Raw genomic sequence first — 20,018 nt, 5'->3', positions numbered from 1 at the left:
AACCCCCTCAGGTGTCCCTGCCACAGCCTGTCCCCCTGCGGGTCCATCCAGATGGGGTGTGACAGAGAACATGCCCGCTATTCCTGTTGAGATGACTGCTCTAGAAAATGCCAGGCAAGGCGCACCACCTAGAACACAACCCTGCTCAGGGCAAGGGGAACCATGAACCGCAGGCAGGGAGGGCTCCCCTGGCCCCAACGGGAACACCCGAGTTCGTTCTCTCCCAGTCCAGTGCTCAAAGTCCCCTGCTCGCATGGAACGCGGAGCAGCAGGCGCATCCCCCAGTTTTCCATATAGGAAGTCTCCGCTTCCTGTACGACCCACACAGAGCAATGGGGAGCTTGGTGAAGCGTTAGGTTCTCTGATGAGCAAAACCAAGGTTTCAAACTTGCTAAACCCTCCCACACTTTCCATCTGCTGGCAACTCTGAAAGCAAGTCCACTGACCTTCGAAGTCTGGTCTTCGCTGCCGTCATCGACGACTATCAGCTCGTAAGTGAAAGTAGGATCTTGTTTCTGTAAGAAGCAAAAATAAAATACCACGATTTGGCCTAACTGCCATGAAGAACTCTGAAAACAATTGTAAGACACTTTTAAAACCTGTGTCAGTGTTGACGTGTATACACGTAAGTATAAAGAAGTGTACAAACGACCTAAAGTGAACCGGAAGGAGACTCTGGCAGGAGCTGAGGGCGGACACGGCCCCGGGCCGTGAGCACCCTGCTCTCCCCCAGTTGCAAGGTGCCAGGTGCAATGGTGCTGGGCACACCTGAGATGGGGCCCAGGAGATCTGAGCACAGAGGTTCTGGCTGGAAGCCCCACCTCTCAGCCTTGTGGCCTCGGGCAAGGTAACATTCTTGGCCCATTTGCTCATTAAAAACAAAACCGAAAAACCTAGTCTATGCGGCTGGTGTGTAAGAGAAGAAACAGAAGCCTCACACAGAAAAGGGCTCAACTCTCTTCCTCTTTCCTTTAAATTAATTTTTGAGTAGATAATATGGGCTCCTCTCTGTCCACGAATCTTCTCTCTTCCCTTTACACAACGGACCTAAAACCAAAGTAAACCAAGACAAGGAATTTTCTTTAAGAAGAATCAGCCACAGAGCTTACTTGTTCCCTTACACTCTCTGAGACCCCAACAGTAGCTGACACCACAAACCGGGGACAAAGACTGCCCCTCTTATCTTTAGCAGGGACAGAAGAGGACAATAAATGAGGGGGACTCTCAGGAGTAATGAAGAAATACAAAATAATGCCACTCTAAGTATAAGTCTTTCAAATAAACTTAAAAAGTCATGAAAGTTAAAATCGCACTGGTGGTCACACAGTCTGCAGACTCGCCATCGCTCATTGTGTGTGTGTCTGGCAAGAGAGGGTCCGCAATAGGTGGGTGGGTACACAAGAGGTATTTTAGGCTGCAGTTTGCTGTGGGTGCCCCCCGCCTCTGAAGGAAGTCGTGGGCGACAAGCTGGCACTGGGGCCCAGGGACCACGATGGCCCGAGGGGGCCGACACGGCCCTCGCTGTGGGCCTCGCCTGGGTTCAGGGGTTGGTGACCTGGCCTGGGTTTCACTGGAGACGTCCTACTGAAAGAGAAAACACAATACCTGTCTCTCTTCCAGATAACCCAGGGCTTCATCCATCATCACCGGCACTTAAAGAAAAGAAAGGTGTATTAAAAATTACTTCTGAAAATGACTTACCGAGTTCTCACACATGCAGTTCACCTGTGGCAAATGCCCCGTAATCTAAGACCCTGCACTGGCCACTTCCATTCAAGACACAGATCCTCTGCCCACACCCACTGCTCCCCGAGAACACACTGCCTGTGACACCCCCCTTCTGAACGGCAGTACCAGGGACTGGGCCTCACCCAGCCCACAGGCACTGGCACCGAGAGGGACAGTGTGATTGATCCACACTACTGGTCCCTCGTCTCCCCGGGGGTCCCTCGTCTCCCCAGGGGGTCCCTTACCAGAAAATCAAACAGGGCTTACACCGCTTTTCTTCGTTGTACGAGGGCACCACGACGGACAGCTGCTTCGTGGGCGCCGCCGCAATGCTGGGGAGAGCCTCCCTCTGCCCCCCGGAATTCAGGAAGAACCTCTCTGCCTCGTGCCGGTGCAGCGGGGGCATCTCCGTGGCTGTGATAAATGCCACCAGGGAAACCTGGAAGCAGGCACGTTAAGGAGAAATGGTTGGGTGGGGGTCTTTCCACGTGTGGTGTCCGAACACTGCATCGTCTCCGTGATTTCCCTCCTCGTGGGAATGTTTATTCTGTTTTCAGTCCATTAACCGTGGTCTGGGGCTCAACGGTCCCTGGCCAGTGTGGCTCAACGGTTAGAGCGTCGGCCTGCGGTCCAGAGAGACCGATTAACTTTTACCGGGTTCGGTTCCGCTAAGGGCACGGACCTCGGTTGCAGTTTGTCCCCGGCGCAGGTTGGGGTCATGCAGGTGGCAGCCTCGATGTGTCCCTTTCACGTGGACGTTTCTCCCTCTCTCTCCCCCCCTCCTGCTCCACCTGAAAAAATATAGTAAAATGTCCTCGGTGAGGATTGAAACAGAAAATTCAAACCCGTCTCAAGAACAGTAACTGCCCTTTGCCACTGCTGAGGCTCTTCCCCGTGGGCCTCCAGGCCTCTGTCCCGGGGCCAGCAGGGAGCAGACTGCTTCGGAGGTAGGACCGGCCGGGCCTGGGCACAGGGAGGGGCCAGCCCGCCTGGAGCCTGGGTGAGGACGGGCCCCCTCGGCCGGTCGGCCCCCCACTCCCCACAGTGGGCACGAGTCACGCTGAAGACGCCTCGGTGCGCAGCGATGTCGCTGGGGCAGGGTCCGCGGGGTGAGGGCGGCCTCCGCCCAGGACGGTCCCCGACATTCTTCCGGGGCCCCTGCTGCTTCCGGACCGAGCCAGGCTCGTCCGTGCGATGTGGCTCCTCCGCCCTCCACAGCCGTCCCATCGGCGCCCCGAGTCCCTGCTATGCACGCGTCCAGATCGCGTTTTCTGAACCCCACCTCCCACCAGAGCACCCCATGCTCCTCGGGGGGCGGCCCACTCGGGTGCGGGGCAGGAACCTGCAAGGGTGGGACAGCCCGTCAGTGAGAACCAGGGCCCAGCAAAGGGACGAGGTAGCCGACTGAGGGCTCTCACTGGCCTAACATTTGAGCATCAAATTACTGCAATCCATCGGAAAAAATGAAACATTTTATATCGTGGATTCATGATAATAAATAAAAAGTTAATCAGTCACCTTTATAAGATGCCAGGGAACTATGTCATTGTTTTGAAAACTTGACTTTTATCTTACCTTTTATGTATGTGTGTATTTCAGGTTAATTGGCAGCTAAGGATTAAGTTCATTTGCATTATAGCTGTCCAGGTAATAGAGGAAGGAGTGATATCATCAGAACACCCTACTTTTGCCAGTGAAATAACAGGTGGAAGTAGTGATCACCAATGACTGCGAAAACCATCAGGGGAATGAACAACCTTAGAGCTGGTGGGTCAGACTAACATTTAACAGCACAGACAGCATCCATTCCGCGTCTCCTGATGTGATGAAAGGGGAAGTCTTCAGCATCACTCACACCCTTTTCTTAATTAAAAAACTCAAACATACATGTCATCAAGTCTCTACGTGTAACAACCAGCTGACAGGCATTCTGGACCCAGAGAAAGGTGTTAAAAGGCACAAAGTGGGTGTAGTCAGGAGAACGTGGACTGTGAGAACAGGACAAAGGACCACTGATTCAAAATAAGCGGCAGAGACATTGTTATAGCTTAAGACACCCAAGACAAGAATCAGGGCACCACGGCTGAAGCCTCAGGAAGTTCCGCCCATTTGCTCCAAACACAGGAGCAGACTTAAGGCTAACTGCAGAACAAGCAACTTGAAAACCACCTGAAAATAGCTGGTTAGAAACACCAGCACGGAGAAGAGACAGGAGGAGAGGCGAAGTGCATGGATTCCTGCAGCTGCACAGCATGGGTACAAAATAACATCCAGAAACTGACGGCATTCTTACCACTGAGCACACAGATAAACTGAAAAAACAACCCCGTTTACCACTGCAACAAAAATACTAAGATACCTAGGAATAAACTTAACCAAGGAAGTAAAAGACGTGTTCTCAGAAAACTATGAGACATTAAAAAAAGAAATAGAGGAAGGTATAAAAAAGTGGAAGCACATACCTTGTTCATGGATTGGAAGAATCAACATCATTAAAATGTCCATACGACCCAAAGCAAGCTATAGTTTCAATGCAATCCTCATTAAAATACCAACAACATACTTCACAGAACTAGAACAAATACTTCAAAAGTTTATATAGAACCAAATAAGACCCCAATCGCCACAGCAATCTTGAAAAAGAAGAAAAAAATCGAAAGGATCACAATACCGGATATCAGGTTATACTACAAAGCCACTGTAATCAAAACAGCCTGGTACTGGCACAAGAACAGGCATACAGATCAATAGAACAGAACAGAGAACCCAGAAATTGATCCAAGACATTATGCTCAATTAATATTCAACAAAGGAGGCAAGAACATACAGTGGAGTAAAGACAGCCTCTTTAATAAATGGTGTTGGGAAAACTGGACAGCTACATGTACAACAATGAAACTAGACCACCAACTTATACCACACACAAGAATAAACTCAAAATGGATAAAAGACTTAAATATTACTCATGAAACCATAAAAATCCTAGAAGAAAATTCAGGTAGCAAAATCTCAGATATCACATGTAGCAGAATTTTCACTGATAAGTTGAATTACAGCAATAGAAACAAAGGAAAATAATGAATAAATGTGACTACACAACAAAAGAAATCAGCATCAATATGAAAAGGGAACCCACTGTATGGGAGAACATATTTGCCAATGATACATCTAATAAGGGTTAATTTTCAAAATATATAGAGTACTCACACAAGTCAACAAAAGGAAGACAAACAATCCAATTATAAAATGGGCAGAAGACCTAAATAGACACCTGTCCAAACAGGACATACAAATGGCCAAGAAACATATGAAAAAAATGCTCAACATCACTAATCATCAGAGAGATGCAAATTAAAACAACTATGAGATATCACCTCACACCTGTCAGAATGGCCACCTTCAACGAACCATCAAACAAGTGCTGGCGAGGGTGTGGAGAAAAGGGGACTCTAGTACACTGCTGGTGGGAATGCAGACTGGTACAGCCACTATGGAAAACAATATGGTGTTTCTCAAAAAAATTAAAAATGGAACTGCCATTTGACCCAGTGATCCCACTTCTGGGAATATACCCTAAGAAGCCGGAAACACCAATCAGAAAGAATATATGCACCCCTATGCTCATAACAGCACTATTTACAATTGCAAAGATCTGGAAACAGCCCAAGTGTCCATCAGTAGATGAATGGATAAAAAAGCTGTGGTACATGTACACAATGGAGTACTATGCAGCTGTAAGAAAGATCTCTTACCCTTTGAGATGACATGGAGGGACCTGGAGAGTATTATGCTGAGAGAAATAAGCCAACCATAGAAAGATAACTATCACATGATCTCACTTATTTATGGAACATAATGAACAAAATAAGCTGATGAAGAAAATAGATCCAGAGACATGGAAGCAGGGAACAGACTGACAAACCTCAGAGGGAAGGTGGCTGGGGGGATGGGGTGGGAAGAGACAAACCAAAGGACTTATATGCATAAATGCATAACCAATGGTCACAGGCAAGAGTATGGTGGGGGGAGTGTCAATGGGGGAAAAAGGAGGAACATCTCTAACAAAAAAATATAAATTAATTTTTAAAAACAGACTTGAAACATCAATGAAGTGCTATGTGTGTGAATGCTGACCGGAAAAACTGACTCTACTAAGACATACACGAGGCATTGGAACTGATGGGGTATTTAAAACCACTAAATAATGGTTAACTTAAAAAAATAATATGTGAAAATCCTACTGCCATTATATTTTAAAAGGGGTCCTATCTTTACAGATAAATGCTTAGGCTTTACAGATAAATATGTCTTGGGTTTGCTTCAAAATAATCCAGAAAGTGGGGAAGGAATAAAGTATATATGGAGGGAAAGTAATTGTATTAGAGTTTTTCCGTTTTGTTCTGCGTTGTAATAATTACCTGCTCTGGCATTTAAAAAACGAACTTGCACGACCTGTGCGACATTTGTGTATATAAGCTCTTCCATCTAACTTGTTCCTAACCAGTCAAATGAAGCAATAACATTTGTCAGTACTGTTTCAAAAACCAAACTGGATAATCCTGCTAAACACTGAATACAACTCCTAACATACTTAAGTTCTCAGTAAACGGCAGCTCGTACAATCGAGGGTCAAACCTCCCAGTGCGAGTCACAAGGCGCACACGAAGTCCGTGACGGATTCCACGCGGGGCAGAGCAGCCCAGGACCCCGTCAGGCCCAGCCCGTCCCAGACCTGACCTGCGCAGAACCCTAAGTCTGGCATCCCCGTGTACCCCTAGCGGACCCCTCTCACCGACAGATCACCGCGGGAATCAGGACACAATGCTGTTCCCTCTCGTTTCTGAGCTGTGGGTTTATAGACTCGCGAGGGAGCCCTTCCCGGCTGCTCATTTGCGCATCAGGGAAGCTGAAATCTCTCCATTTCCCAACCCGAGAGCAGGCTCTTTCCAAACCACACGGGAGAAAGTTCACTGGGCGCCTTTCTGCTACTTACGGAGCAGCAAGTATTTACAATGTTTCTGTTTCCAGCGCAATGGCCATCGTTTCCAGGCAGCAAATGGAGGGTGTTTAATTCTGGGACACGACGACCCCCAGACAGAGGGCAACCCAGGCCTTTGCCTAGCTTGGTCTCCCTGTTCCTAGTGGGGCTCAGTGCACTGATTTGCTCCCGTCTGTTAACAGACGGCTCCGCCAGTGCTGTGCCGACGGCTGCTTGCAGAGAGCTGCTGTCCCTGGGCCAGGCCCTCCCGGGGGTGCACTGCAGAGAGCTGCTCACCCCGGGGCCAGGCCCTCCTGGGGGTTCACTGCTGAGAGCTGCTGTCCCCGGGCCAGGCCCTCCCGGGGGTTCACTGCTGAGAGCTGCTCACCCCGGGGCCAGGCCCTCCCGGGGGTGCACTGCAGAGAGCTGCTCACCCCGGGGCCAGGCCCTCCCGGGGGTGCACTGCTGAGAGCTGCTCCTCCCTGGGCCAGGCCCTCCCGGGGGTGCACTGCAGAGAGCTGCTCACCCCGGGGCCAGGCCCTCCTGGGGGTTCACTGCTGAGAGCTGCTGTCCCCGGGCCAGGCCCTCCCGGGGGTGCACTGCAGAGAGCTGCTCACCCCGGGGCCAGGCCCTCCCGGGGGTGCACTGCTGAGAGCTGCTCACCCCGGGGCCAGGCCCTCCCGGGGGTGCACTGCAGAGAGCTGCTCACCCCGGGGCCAGGCCCTCCTGGGGGTTCACTGCTGAGAGCTGCTGTCCCCGGGCCAGGCCCTCCCGGGGGTGCACTGCAGAGAGCTGCTCACCCCGGGGCCAGGCCCTCCCGGGGGTGCACTGCTGAGAGCTGCTCACCCCGGGGCCAGGCCCTCCCGGGGGTGCACTGCAGAGGCCGCAGACTCCAGGGGAATCCCGGACAGGTCGGGACAAGCAGAGGGTCAGGGGCATGGGAGCGAGTGTCCCAAAGCAACCCACCGTGCACGCTCTGGTTGTAGGGAGAAAGAACTCAAAATAAACAGAGACGAGGGCCTGGCCGCGCGGGTAGTGGGTGAGCGGGACCCCCGCACCCAGAGGTCCGGGTTCGAGTCCGGTCAGGGCACATGCCGGGTTGTGGGGGGCATGCAGGAGGCGGCCAACCGATGTTTCTCTCTCGCTCTCCCTCTCCCTTCCTCTCTCTAAAATCAATAAACAAAATGTTTTAAAAAATAGACGAGAAGGGGAGGGGTGAATTCGGAAGAGGAATTCCGGGGTTAAGGCCTGGGGACGGAGCACGAGCCGGCAGCGTGGAGAAGGGCGGCCGGGCCTGGCTTCCAGGGGAGCCATGGGCCCGACCCCCGGGGGTCCCCCAGCCCTCTCCTCACCAGTATCAGGGCTGCAATCGCCAGCGCCACGCCGAGCACCGCGCCGAGCGCCGCCAGCTGCAGCGGGAGCAGAGCCATCCTCCGGCCGGGTGCTGCCGCCGCCCTACCCGGCACCTACACGCACGCGGAAGCCGGACGCACAGCCCCGCCTCCCGCCGGCGGAGAGGGGCGCCCGCCGGCACCTGCGCCCACAGCGCCGCCTGCCGGCCACAGCGCCGCCCGCAGCGCCCCCTCCCGGCCATAGAGCCCCCTGCCGCCCGCCCCGCCCCCTCAGCGCCGCCCGCCCCCTGCCCCCCTCAGCACCGCCCGCCCCGCCCCCCTCAGCGCCGCCCGCCCCCTGCCCCCCTCAGCACCGCCCGCCCCGCCCCCTCAGCACCGCCCGCCCCGCCCCCTCAGCACCGCCCGCCCCCTGCCTCCTTCAGCACCGCCCGCCCCGCCCCGCCCCCTGCCTCCCTCAGCACCGCCCGCCCCGCCCCCTGCCTCCCTCAGCACCGCCCGCCCCGCCCCGCCCCCTGCCTCCCTCAGCACCGCCCGCCGCCCGCCCCGCCCCCTGCCTCCCTCAGCACCGCCCGCCCCGCCCCGCCCCCTGCCTCCCTCAGCACCGCCCGCCCCGCCCCCTGCCTCCCTCAGCGCCGCCCGCCCCCTGCCGCCCTCAGCACCGCCCGCCGCCCGCCCCGCCCCCTGTCTCCCTCAGCGCCGCCCGCCCCCTGCCGCCCTCAGCACCGCCCGCCGCCCGCCCCGCCCTGCTGCCCGCAGCGCCCCCTGCCGCCCTCAGCGCCGCCCGCCCCGCCCCGCCCCCTGCCTGCCGCCCGTAGCCCCGCCCCTGCCGCCCGTAGCCCCGCCCCCTGCCGCCCTTAGCCTCGCCCGCCGCCCTTAGCCCCGCCCCCTGCCTGCCGCCCGTAGCCCCGCCCCTGCCGCCCGTAGCCCCGCCCCCTGCCGTCCGCGGCAGGGACACGCAGTGTCGGTGCACCGGGCGCGCTGCTCCAAGGTAGGGCTGCCAGGATGAGCGCGTAAAGCACAGGATGTCCACTTCATTTGAATTTCAGATAAGCGACAACGTTTTTGTGTTTTTTAAGCAGCCTCATTGAACTGTCATTCCCACGCCATACAACCCACCCATTTAAGTGTGGGTATGTTACATAATTTTTAAAAAATTAGGATAACTTTTTTTGATGTTTTAACCATTTTAAGTGCCCAGTGCAGTGGCATTCGTGGCAGTCACAATTCTCTGCAAGCATCACCGTGGTTTCTGAACGTCCTTCTGTCCGCCAGCGCCTGGTAACAGCCGCCAGCACGCACTGCGGGGCGCGTGCGCACGGGACGAGTCTGTTCTGCCGTTCGGACGTAGCGGGCCGTGCGTGATGCAGTCTGGCGCCCACTCCTGAAGGGCGGCGGGGGCTCGAGCCAAGACACACCCTCCGGAGCAGCAGCTCCTTTGCAAAGTGTGACCTGGAGCCGGTAACAGGTGCACAGGGCGTTTGCGCGACCTGCGGCGCCAGGGCTGGGGACCCTGCACCTGGGGGAATGAGCACTCGGGCCCGCCCTGGCACGGATGCGGGGAAAGGGTGCAGAAACCGCAGTCACACTTCACACTCAACACCGGGTCATTGGCTGTGCATTTGGTTTTCTCTGAAACCCTTGAACCACCAGCCTGTTTCTCAAGAGAGACGCTCATCGCGTTTCTAATAGCAGATTCGTCAAAACGCGTACACAGCAAGGAAGTCGAGAGAGGCGCCTAGCTAGGGGGTGCGGGACGCGGGCGGGCCCGGAGCCCGCCGTGCAGCGCCCCGGCCTCGGGCGCCTCGGGCTGCGGGAGGACACGGGCCTCCCTGACGAAAGTGCGAAGGCGGAGCAGGCGCCGGGCCAGGAGGCGCAGCGCAGGCGCCGACGCGGCGCAGGCGCAGGCGCGCGGGCGGGAAGATGGCGGCCGGGTTCAAGTGAGTACCGGCGGCTGGCGGTGGGAAAGTGTCTCCTGGCGGCCGGTGGCTCCCTGCAAGCACGAGCTGGGGCCACTCCCCTGGCGGCCACCCCCGGTTCCCACCTGGCCCGCGGAAGGCGTGAGGACCTGGAGGTGGTCGTGGGGAAGGAGAGGGGCTCCGCCGCCGGTGAGACCGGAGGACGGACGGGCGTGCGGGCGCCGCGCGCCGCTGGGGGGGCTGCCCCGTCCCGGGACGCTGGGCGCCGGTCAGTGAGCGGCCGAGGGCGGCGCCTCCCCGAGGTCCCGGCAGACACATCGGTGTCCAAGTGCGTGCGAGCCTCGCGCCGCGCCGGCCCGCAGGGGCCTGGAGGTTTCCGGGGGCCCCCCTGTGCCCCCAGCGAAGCCCCCGGCCTCCCGCTCGGGCAGGGGTGCGCGGGGCAGCGGGACCCAAAGGGCACCCGCCCCGTAGAACAGCACCTCGTCGTGCAGACTCCCGGCGCCCGGCGCGGGCTGCAGAGCCTGGTACGGCCGACGTGGGCGACGAGGCCCCGGGAGGCTGGTGACGCCCGGAGGGGGCGCAGCGCCCGGTGTCCGCGCTGCAGACCCGCGAGCAGCCGGGACCCTCGCGGCACCGCTCACGTCACACCGGCTGCTGCCCACAGTCGTTGACGATTGTGCTGCCTTCACTTACGGGACAGGGAAAGCGAAGGCCCGACTTTCATGCCGGAGTTGAGAAGCCCCGCTTCGGGCGAGAGCGGGACCGTAGCCCTGCGACTGTTTAGGGCACAGTTGGCAGCGGGTCAGTGCGGTCGCTACAGCAAGTCCCTCCTTTTTATAATTGGTTGCACGTGGCAACATGCACTTTAGGATTTATTTAAGGAAACTTGCACGTTGTGCAGATTAATTCTGCACCACGAGGATCTTTCCCAGTTTCTGGGTTGATGTTAAGATTCATTAACTTACTTCAGATATATTTTTAACACGTTTCAGAACCGTGGAACCGCTGGAGTATTACAGGAGATTTTTGGTGAGTGAAAGTGGTTATGTCGATGCTATGCCTTTTGATCATATGCTTTTAAAGTCAGCTTTTATATATATAAATATTGAACGTTACATTACATTATACATCCCAAACTAATCTTACATATCAATTATACCTCAAAATTTTTGAAGTAATTTTAATTAACAAGGTTTAATGTGTTTTCCTTGGTTCTGTGTAAAATGTACACGTGGAAGTAATTTACTTTTATATATATTTGTTTAGAAAGAGAACTGCCGTCCTGATGGAAGAGAACTTGGTGAATTCAGAACCACAACTGTTAACATAGGTGAGGATATTGTGAGTTCTAGACTGTTGAAGTTGCTTTGATTTTGAAAATAGAATTTTTTTACTAGTAAGGAATTTTTATTTTTAAAGGTTTTTTAAAAACTCACTATTCTCTCAAATTTATGTGCTCTTTAAACATTTAAAGTTACTATTAAGAGCTGCGTGCCCCCCCCCCCCCAAGCCTCCCAGACATGGATTCCTTGTATTATGAACTTGTTAAACCTGGTGTTGCAAACATGGGATTTTCCAGTTTTACCTGCGTAGCATTCCCAAATTTTAGCCTCTGAGCCACTTAAATAGTATTTTGCCCAAATTCTACCATGTCGAAGGGGTTCCAGCGACCTTGTGTAGAGAGATTTCTGTCTGCAGTGCTGTGGCTGGAGGGAGAAAGCTCAGTGACAGGTGAACAGTTCTTGAACAGTCGTTTTAAGTAGTTGTGCCCTTTTAAACAGATTGAGCCAGTGATAAATTCTATGTAGAAGGCAAAAACACTCTTAAGGATTCTTTCATTTTGCTTAAATGCTTCTCTTCTCTTCAGGTTCAATTAGTACGGCAGATGGTTCCGCTCTAGTGAAGCTGGGAAATACTGCTGTAATTTGTGGAGTCAAAGCGGTAGGTTTAATGCACGTCTACTGAGGTTTCAGTTACCAGATGATCTTCAGGTACTTACGAGATGGTAATAGACACTGATGACTATTAACCAGGCAGTCAGATGTCAGCTTTTAGTATATTTCATTTCCCAAGAGCTTTCATTTCTAAGTATTAGATAATGCAGCCCAAGTTTAATGACTCAGTGATATTTTATGGACATTCGTCAAAAGTACTGAATTGTGCCCTGGCTGGTTTGGCTCAGCGGTTACAGCGTCAGCCCGCGGACCCGAGAGACCTGGGTTTGGTTCCCGCTAAGGGCACGTACCTTGAATGCAAAAATGTCCTTGAGTGAGGATTAAAAAAAAAAAGTAATGAAATGAAATAATTTTCAAAATTCTACTACCTGTAATTGTTTTACAAATTCGGGTGTCGTTTGAGAAATCGAGAGATTTTTGGTGACCACCTTTTTTTTTTTTATCTTCACCTGAGGACACCTTTGCATTCATCTTCAGATAGAGCAAGAGGGAGAGGGGGAGGAAGAGAGCGAGAGAAACATTGTGAGAGAGAGACACGTTGAGTGGCTGCCACCCACATGACCCGAACAGGGGCCAGGGACAAACTGTAATCGAGGTCTGTGCCCTTAGCAGAAACCGAACCCAGGACTCTCTGGCCTGCGGGCCGACACTTTAAGCGCTAAGCCAAAGCGGCCAGGGCTTTGGTGACACCCTTTTACCTAGCGGTGGTGGCGAGTCCATGTGAACGTGCAGAAAATCGAGACTTGCAAAGGAGCCCTGGAGACAGTGAGCTGCGGGCACCGAGTGCTGTCCCATGCTTCACACCTCACAGCAGGCGCTTTAGAGTCAGGTCCTTCAGGGCACGTGAGGTTTCTGTCACCTGCTTGACATGGGCCAGTCCTTGTCCAGAGACGTGAGGCTCACAGATGGGACTTCTCTGCCCCGAAACCTGTGTGCTGTGCCACGCTGCACCCCACTCCCAGTCCACGTACTTCTCCTTGGTCTGGGGCATCTGACCATGAGGCTGTACCCCACTCTCCAGTCCACGTACTTCTCCGTGGTCTGGGGCATCTGACCATGAGGCTGAACATGAACTGCTCAGTTTTACATTTGGGACCGAAAAGCATTCTTCTTCAACCCTCACTGAGTCTTTAAATCAGGCCTCCATAAACGTCCTGTTCTGCACATGAGGAAATTGAATGGTAAGAAGTTAATTTGCCCAAAGTCTCGGCCAAAAAGTGTGGGTCTGACCTCTGAACCAGCTTTGGCTTAGTTCCATGTCTGTTACCATCATTCCCATTCCCTCAATCTTGCTGTGCCCTTGTCACAGTGGAGTTTAAATTCAGATTCTTGGCTGCTGAATGAATGCAAGTGAGGGCGGAGCATAAATCCAATTAATATTTTGAAAAGAGCCACAAGCATTTCTGATGGCAGCGCCGTGTGTAGTAACTGGGCCGCACCATGTGCTGCAGAGCCAACAGCGTCCCGGGCAGGGTGCTGGAGGTGGCGCTGGCGCACTGCTCAGTGTGGTCTGGCAACCTCCCAGGACTGTGCTGTCTTTGGTGTCTAGTAGCTTCTCATAGGAAACATTTGTCTGCTTCGCAGGAGTTCGCAGCACCCCCGCCAGACGCCCCTGACAAAGGGTATGTTGGTAAGTTACCTGGTTTTGTCATTTCAATATGGACACTGGAGCACATGTAATGCTACTATTGTAGCTAAGTCCTAGTAGTTTTGGAAATTATTCGTAATAATCAGAAATATACAGGAAGACATTCCTAAAGGTTTGCTAGAAGATAGCATAATAACAAAATACTTTTGTTTTTTCAAACTTTAGTTTTTGTGTATACAAATAGATGTCATCAACCAAGAAAATAGAATGCTCTAGGCAAAAGGCTGCAATTACAGACTTCTGTTACCATAAAGATGTTCATCTAAACCACTGCGATTTTTATCCTCACCTGAGGGTGTTTTTATTGATCTTAGATAAGGGAGACATAGATGTGAGAAACATTGGTTACCTCAAACATGTACCCCACCTGAGTATCAAACTTGAAACCTAGGTATGTGCCCTGACTGGGAATTGAACCCACAACCTTTTGGTGCATGGGCTGATGCTCCAACCTAAGGACCCACCCAGCCAGGGCCTGCTATGTGATTTCTCGACTTAGACCATCTGTTCTACATGGTAGGAAGCAACGTTTTGAAAATGCCGAACAGCCCTGGCCAGTGTGTCTGTGGTTAAGTGTCACCCCTCTTGGGTTCAATCCCCAGCCAGGCTGGGGTGCATGTGGGAAGCAACTACTATATGTCTGTCTCACACTGATGTCTCTCTCCACCCCTCCTCCCCCTTCCCTTTCACTCTCTCTAAAAGCAATGGAAAAAGTATTTAGTGAGGATTAAAAATTTTTTTTAATTCAGAACAGTAGAGGCAACACCTTCTGCTCTAGATGGAGGTTTCTGAAAGAATCTGGAAAACTCGTGAACGATTTAATCCTTAAGTAAATGCTTTTCTTTTTTTGGTGTTTGGTAAAAAGTCAGAAATACAAAGACCAAAAAGAATGTAGTGGATGTTAGTTCTCCGCTTAGAAAAGCCTCCCCTCACCACGCCCACCAGCCAGGAGTGAGGGGGCCGCATGGTCACGTCTCTTCCAGTTCCCAACGTGGACCTCCCACCGCTGTGCTCGTCCAGGTTCCGGTCGGGACCCCCTGGAGAAGAGGCCCAGGTGGCCAGCCAGTTCATTGCAGATGTCATTGAGAAGTAAGATGACTGCAACAAAGTGTGACTACCGTTCATTTTCAGATAGTTTTGACCTTTCATTTACTGTGTTGTCATTAAATCAAGTTCACAGATAATTCAGAAAGAAGACTTATGCATTTCTTCAGGAAAGGTAAGAAAAATGAAGCTATGAACTTTTATTAATTATGAAGTGTTTTGTGGAGAGACGGAAATTAACAAACACAGTAGCCTTCAATACAGGTGTCTTAATTGTTTTTAGATGAAATCACTAAGAACATCAGAACTGTGTTCACACAAGAGCCAGTGTGGGCCATTGACCTGCTTGCCTCGCAGCCGCCTCCCGCTGAGGCCACTCCCCCTCCACGCCCACAGCAGACTCACTCCACAGGCCCCTTGCAGCCTGCTGGCACCTGGTCAGCGACATGTGTGAATCCACACTGTCAATTTCAAGTGTTTAAAAACTCAGAACTAAGTTGATCAGAACCTATACGTTTTTCCTATTTCACTACATGTTAGCTTATAAAACCTAAGCATTTCATATATTAAGGTTTCCTTGGGAAAGTATATTTTGATTTTCACTTGCTGACTTAGCAACAGGAATGGAAATGTTTGTCATCTGTCAGCTCGGTGTAGTCAAAAGCCAGCTTTTATCAGACATCCCCTTTTATGTGCACTTCTCAAAGGGAAAGGTTTGTGTGTTTCTGAGCCTTGAAGCTGATCTCGTGGTCGAGGGCTCTGGCGCACAAGCCGCGGCGAGCGGCCCAGAAGCCCGATCACTGCAAACTGTTTCAGCTCGCGTGGGTCCTGTACTGCGATCTCATCTGCCTCGACTACGACGGGAACATTCTGGATGCCTGCACATTTGCTCTGCTGGCAGCTTTAAAGAATGGTGAGCAGCCTTAGTCACGGCAGTGTTCCTGCTGGCGTGTCAGATAGTCCGTTTTCTTAAAACCTTTTCAGACTTTGGGTTTTGTTATGATTTACTAGCATTCCTTTTAGTGTATCTAAATTAGTAACAATGTTTATAGATACTATATGGTGATGGTCTAAGATAATTTTTTCTAAAATACTTCTGGACAAGCTAGACAGGGAAAACTGAATTGAGAAAGCATAGGCAGCCATGTTTGTTACTTATACTAGAGACTTACTGAACGTATTTCTCTCCTTCTAGTACAGTTGCCGGAAGTTACTATAAATGAAGAGACTGCTTTAGCAGAAGTTAATTTAAAGAAGAAAAGTTATTTGAATATCAGAACTCATCCAGTTGCTACCTCCTTTGCAGTATTTGACGAGTAAGTCAAATGTATAAAAATCGTGTATTAAGTATTCTTCTAAAATACAATGTTTCATGGATTGATCATTTGTACCTCAAAAAATTTTTAAACAGCACTCTGCTCATAGTTGACCCTACTGGAGAAGAAGAACATCTGGCCACCGGAACCCTAACAGTAGTCATGGACGAGGATGGCAAGCTATGCTGTCTTCACAAACCAGGCATGTTCCTTTTACCTCTGCCCCAAATATTTGGATGAGATTAACTTCTTTACCGGGGGGTGGGGGGTGTGGAATGTGGGGTATTTTACTGTTTACCTAATGCATCAAGTTTGTTACCTCAAATTCTTTATATTTTTTATATTAGAACCACTTGGAGATCTTGTTAAAATATAACTTGCAAATCTTAACCATACCACTGGTTTACATTATTGAAATTTTTGGTTTATAACTTGACATGACATTGGTCGTTACAAGTAAAGTAACATAGATGAAAAATGTCGGCACAATGATTTGCAGGTGGAAGTGGGCTGACTGGTGCTAAACTCCAGGACTGCATGAGCCGAGCAGCTCTAAGGCACAGAGAAGTAAAAAAACTGACGGATGAAGTAATGAAGAGTATGAACCCCAAATAAACAACCACATTTTCAAAACATTTGTAAAAACTATATTTGTTACACTGTGCACAAACCTTTTATACTAAATAAATACTGAACTACATCCTTCTGAAAGGCGCTTCCAGTATCTCTCAGGCCGCGTCCACACGTCACGTGCAGGGAGCCCGTCCTGAAAAAGCAGCGACTGACGCAAACCAACCCTAATGGTGTGTCAAAGCATTTCCCTGTTTTTATTTAAAAATCATAGGGTTGTGCTTCTCTATAAAGTTTGTACATCAAGCAATGTAAAATACTGATATGTTTTAAAAAACAACAATGAAGTAGAAACTCAGAATCCTTTCCATTCATAGCTCTTAAGTTCTTAAAAAATAAAAAAAATAAAATAAAAGAAAGCAAGACTCAGAATTTGGGAGAGGTGGGTGCGCCCCTCTTCACTTTACTGTTTGGCTGGCCGCCTGTGTGCCGCTGCCGTTGCCGTTGCGCCGTCTGGGCCGCCGCCGCCGCCATAGCCATTTGGTGCTGCAAGAACCGCAGCTGCTGCAAAAGGGAGGGGAGATCAGTTAGGTGCAGTGCAGGCAGGTGTGCGAAGGAGCTTTTCCTGAGAGAGAACAACGGAAGGGAGAAGCACCGAGGGAGGAACAGGCTCTGCCACGTGCAGACACCAGGGCAGGGCCTGCTGCAGTGACTCGGCAGCCGCAGTGCTGCCTGGCTGACGGTCTACAGCACACGAGCCGCCCGCATGTTCAAGACAGGCACCTGCACTGTGCTGACTTCCTAGGTGAGGGAACGACCGTTTTCTCAGGCAGGTGCGACAGGGACACTGGGACACTTGTCTGCAGCACAAGTTGCCATCAGCACTGAGCTGTCTCAGTGCAACTACAGAAACGGCTGTTGATGTGCCACCAGCACTTCATGAAAGATTCTAAGTAAAGGAAAGTATGGCTTAAATATACAAAATATATTCAGCGCTCCAAGTTGAGTGGCTAAAATGTCAGACTTAAATAAAATTTGCTGAATTATTTACCTATTACTAAATAGTCTTAAAAGACAGTGAAATAAAACTAAGGTATTTGAGGTGCTTCTGGAGCACAGTGTCTAGAATGGAGTCAGATGAAGCTGCTGGATTACTTGTATCTGCTGCTGCTGCTGCTGCGAGGCAGAGGAGGGCTGGAGTCTCTGCTGGGGAAGGCTGTGCTCAGGTCTGTTCTCGGCAGAGCCAAGCTGAGACAACGCTACAGAGAGGAGAAGGGGAGAGCAGGCCAGTCACAAAGTCTGAAGGCTACCAGGGTTAGAAAGGACAACACAGAAAGTGAAACAACAGAAAAGTTTCAGCATGATTACTCTAAGTATCAAATCACAGACATTTCAGAATGCACTCAGTCTCCTGTTAGCTGCACCACTGATCACAGACTGGGCAGGGCAGGGAGGGCACGTGCTGAGTGAGCGAGCACTGGCCCCTTCTACCCAACGAGATGGGACAATTGGTATTGTGTTGAGGTTTCCTTGCAGAATGTAAAATGCAGCACATTATTTTTTAGATACTGCAACGGAGTAGGAGAGGCATGGGAGCAGTGGAGGCTGCAGTGGCGCAGCTGGCAGGCAGGTGCTCCAGCAGAGGGCGCAGCGAGCGCCAGAGGGCACTGCAGCTCCACCCTCCGCCCCGCCCCGCCGCAGCCGCTCCCTGCAGGGGGAGGCACTGCAGGCCTAGATGGCTCAAGTCATCACCAGGCAATAGTAGCAGGTCTGGAGCATGGATCATTTTCATGATTTTTCAGCCTAGGGTTCTTTCCACTAAATTATACTTTATATGTGTACCTGATGTGATAGAGGTTTGTGATGAATTTCCATTAGAAATTCACTAGCTCTAAAATTAGAACATGTAAGACCTTACTAAATTCAGACACAGAGTTCAAAAGGATTCTAAAGGCACCACAGTAAGCCCAACAGGAATTCAAATGTTGACATGATGCCTCATTCAATCCTCAAACTCTAATTACTCTCTTCAATTGACAAAATAAAATCTTTGGTTCACCATTTACTGTTGGAAGTGGTAAGCATGTAGTATAACCTCATTTTTTTTTTTTTTACAAATGAAAAAAGTGGCTTACAGAAAGTTTTATTACTGACATTATATCTTAATTCATGCAAATACAACCTACCAGAATGAAAGGAACGATTATGCACTATCTAAATGCCCGGAAAAACGGAAGCACTGCCCACTTTGGTGGCTTCCTGGCAAGTTTAGGATCACTGCGTAAGACTTTGCCAACAAACTAACATGAGGAAAACACAACTGCTGTTCATGTATGTAGGTCAAGGCACTTGTAATTCATCAACTGTCAATGGAAAAACTCTCAGAGGGCTATCAGTAAGTTGATAGATATAACTATACTTTTCCTAGTTCATGCTTGCAAGAGAAGGAGAAACAATTAAATAATTAAAAAGGCGAGACCCGACTAGATCGAACCCTCAGGAAACCCGCACACACGGCCATGATACCGACCGGCCTGCGGCTGCGCCAGGCGTCCCGCTCCGGCCAGGCTGATCGCAGCGGCGTGCTGAGCGGCCAGGGCCTGCTCCTGACTGCTGGAGCCGTGTTCAGAGCCCTGAATGGGAATTTTAAAGAAGCAGACATGACTTGTATAGAAAGAAAAACAATTTGTGTTGGTAAAAAGAAAGCAGTACTTTTTCTGCATGAGAAAAACTAACCATGTTAGACTAGGTCTTGTAAAAAGTAAACATAAGGAAGCGACTTTAAAGGTATTCGGCATCAGCAAGAACAAACACACTTACTGTGCTTTGAAAGGAAGCCCGTGAGGCCAGCCTTTCAGACCTGACTGCTGGGGCTCTGTGAGCAGCTCCCTAGGGCTTCTCCCTACTGCTGCACCAGCAGGGCTTTGAGTTTAGAACAGTTTCTGTGACACTGAATTGGTGCCCCCAGTGAGCACAGTAGTCCAGGAAAGGAAACAGAAGGTACAGATTTTTCACTTCCCCAGATGATTCCAAAGTATAGCAAAGGTTCAGAAAAATCTGTAGCTGCTTCTTCTACTTTAAATTTACCATAATTCTTATTCAATTTTATCATGTTTAATATTGCAGAAGTATTTGTTTTTGTCTATATTCCCTCTACCCTAAGTTTCATGGTAACAGGAACATCTCAATTCTAAGAGACAAATACTGTCAACAGCAGGAAAATACAAGCCTTTGGGGCAGAGACCTGAATTTAAATTGAATTCCCTGCTCTGCTTCTCACTTGGCCGTGAGCAAGTACCTCGTCTGAATCTGTTCCATACAACAGAAGATGAAGTGACAACACGATCCAGTCCGAGGTTGTGAGAATTAGAATAACTGACAGCTGCTCTTGTCAATAAAGAAAAATAGTGTAGGAACTGTTTGTTGAAACAAACTAAATACACTTGAAAAACGCTCAGCATATACAAAAGGAGTAACAATCCCATGCAGACACAGAGCACGTGGAGGCACA

The 20,018-nt window shown here is 50.7% G+C and overlaps 3 protein-coding genes across 4 annotated transcripts in view; 1 reads left to right on the top strand and 2 right to left on the bottom strand.

The window, feature by feature from the left end:
• ALG5 (ALG5 dolichyl-phosphate beta-glucosyltransferase) overlaps positions 1 to 8,144 on the bottom strand; it is a 42,551-nt gene extending 34,407 nt beyond the window's left edge. For both annotated transcript variants that reach the window (XM_036250041.1, XM_036250042.1), the window contains exons 1-4: positions 8,059 to 8,144; positions 1,996 to 2,167; positions 1,606 to 1,652; positions 447 to 515 (exon numbers count right to left, since the gene is read on the bottom strand). In XM_036250041.1, the coding sequence (XP_036105934.1) occupies positions 447 to 515; positions 1,606 to 1,652; positions 1,996 to 2,167; positions 8,059 to 8,136 (366 nt within the window). In that variant the 5' untranslated portion in view covers positions 8,137 to 8,144. The remainder of the gene's footprint in view (positions 1 to 446; positions 516 to 1,605; positions 1,653 to 1,995; positions 2,168 to 8,058) is intronic.
• A 1,814-nt stretch (positions 8,145 to 9,958) lies between these two features.
• EXOSC8 (exosome component 8) lies at positions 9,959 to 16,648 on the top strand. Its single transcript, XM_036249923.1, has 11 exons — positions 9,959 to 9,995; positions 10,967 to 11,003; positions 11,241 to 11,304; positions 11,842 to 11,915; positions 13,514 to 13,559; positions 14,561 to 14,666; positions 14,751 to 14,796; positions 15,438 to 15,534; positions 15,817 to 15,937; positions 16,033 to 16,139; positions 16,437 to 16,648. The coding sequence occupies exons 1-11, from the start codon at positions 9,979 to 9,981 to the stop codon at positions 16,550 to 16,552; spliced, it is 831 nt and encodes a 276-aa protein (XP_036105816.1). The 5' UTR covers positions 9,959 to 9,978; the 3' UTR covers positions 16,553 to 16,648.
• A 75-nt stretch (positions 16,649 to 16,723) lies between these two features.
• Positions 16,724 to 20,018, bottom strand: part of SUPT20H (SPT20 homolog, SAGA complex component) — a 36,022-nt gene continuing 32,727 nt past the window's right edge. Inside the window, exons 24-26 of the mRNA XM_036249922.1 lie at positions 19,038 to 19,140; positions 17,663 to 17,766; positions 16,724 to 17,071 (exon numbers count right to left, since the gene is read on the bottom strand). Of these exons, the coding sequence (XP_036105815.1) occupies positions 16,934 to 17,071; positions 17,663 to 17,766; positions 19,038 to 19,140 (345 nt within the window). The 3' untranslated portion in view covers positions 16,724 to 16,933. The remainder of the gene's footprint in view (positions 17,072 to 17,662; positions 17,767 to 19,037; positions 19,141 to 20,018) is intronic.

The sequence above is a fragment of the Molossus molossus genome, unplaced genomic scaffold (genome assembly GCF_014108415.1).
Source record: "Molossus molossus isolate mMolMol1 unplaced genomic scaffold, mMolMol1.p scaffold_m16_p_9, whole genome shotgun sequence".
NCBI lineage: Eukaryota > Metazoa > Chordata > Mammalia > Chiroptera > Molossidae > Molossus > Molossus molossus.
This window is presented reverse-complemented; position numbering and strand designations above follow the sequence as displayed.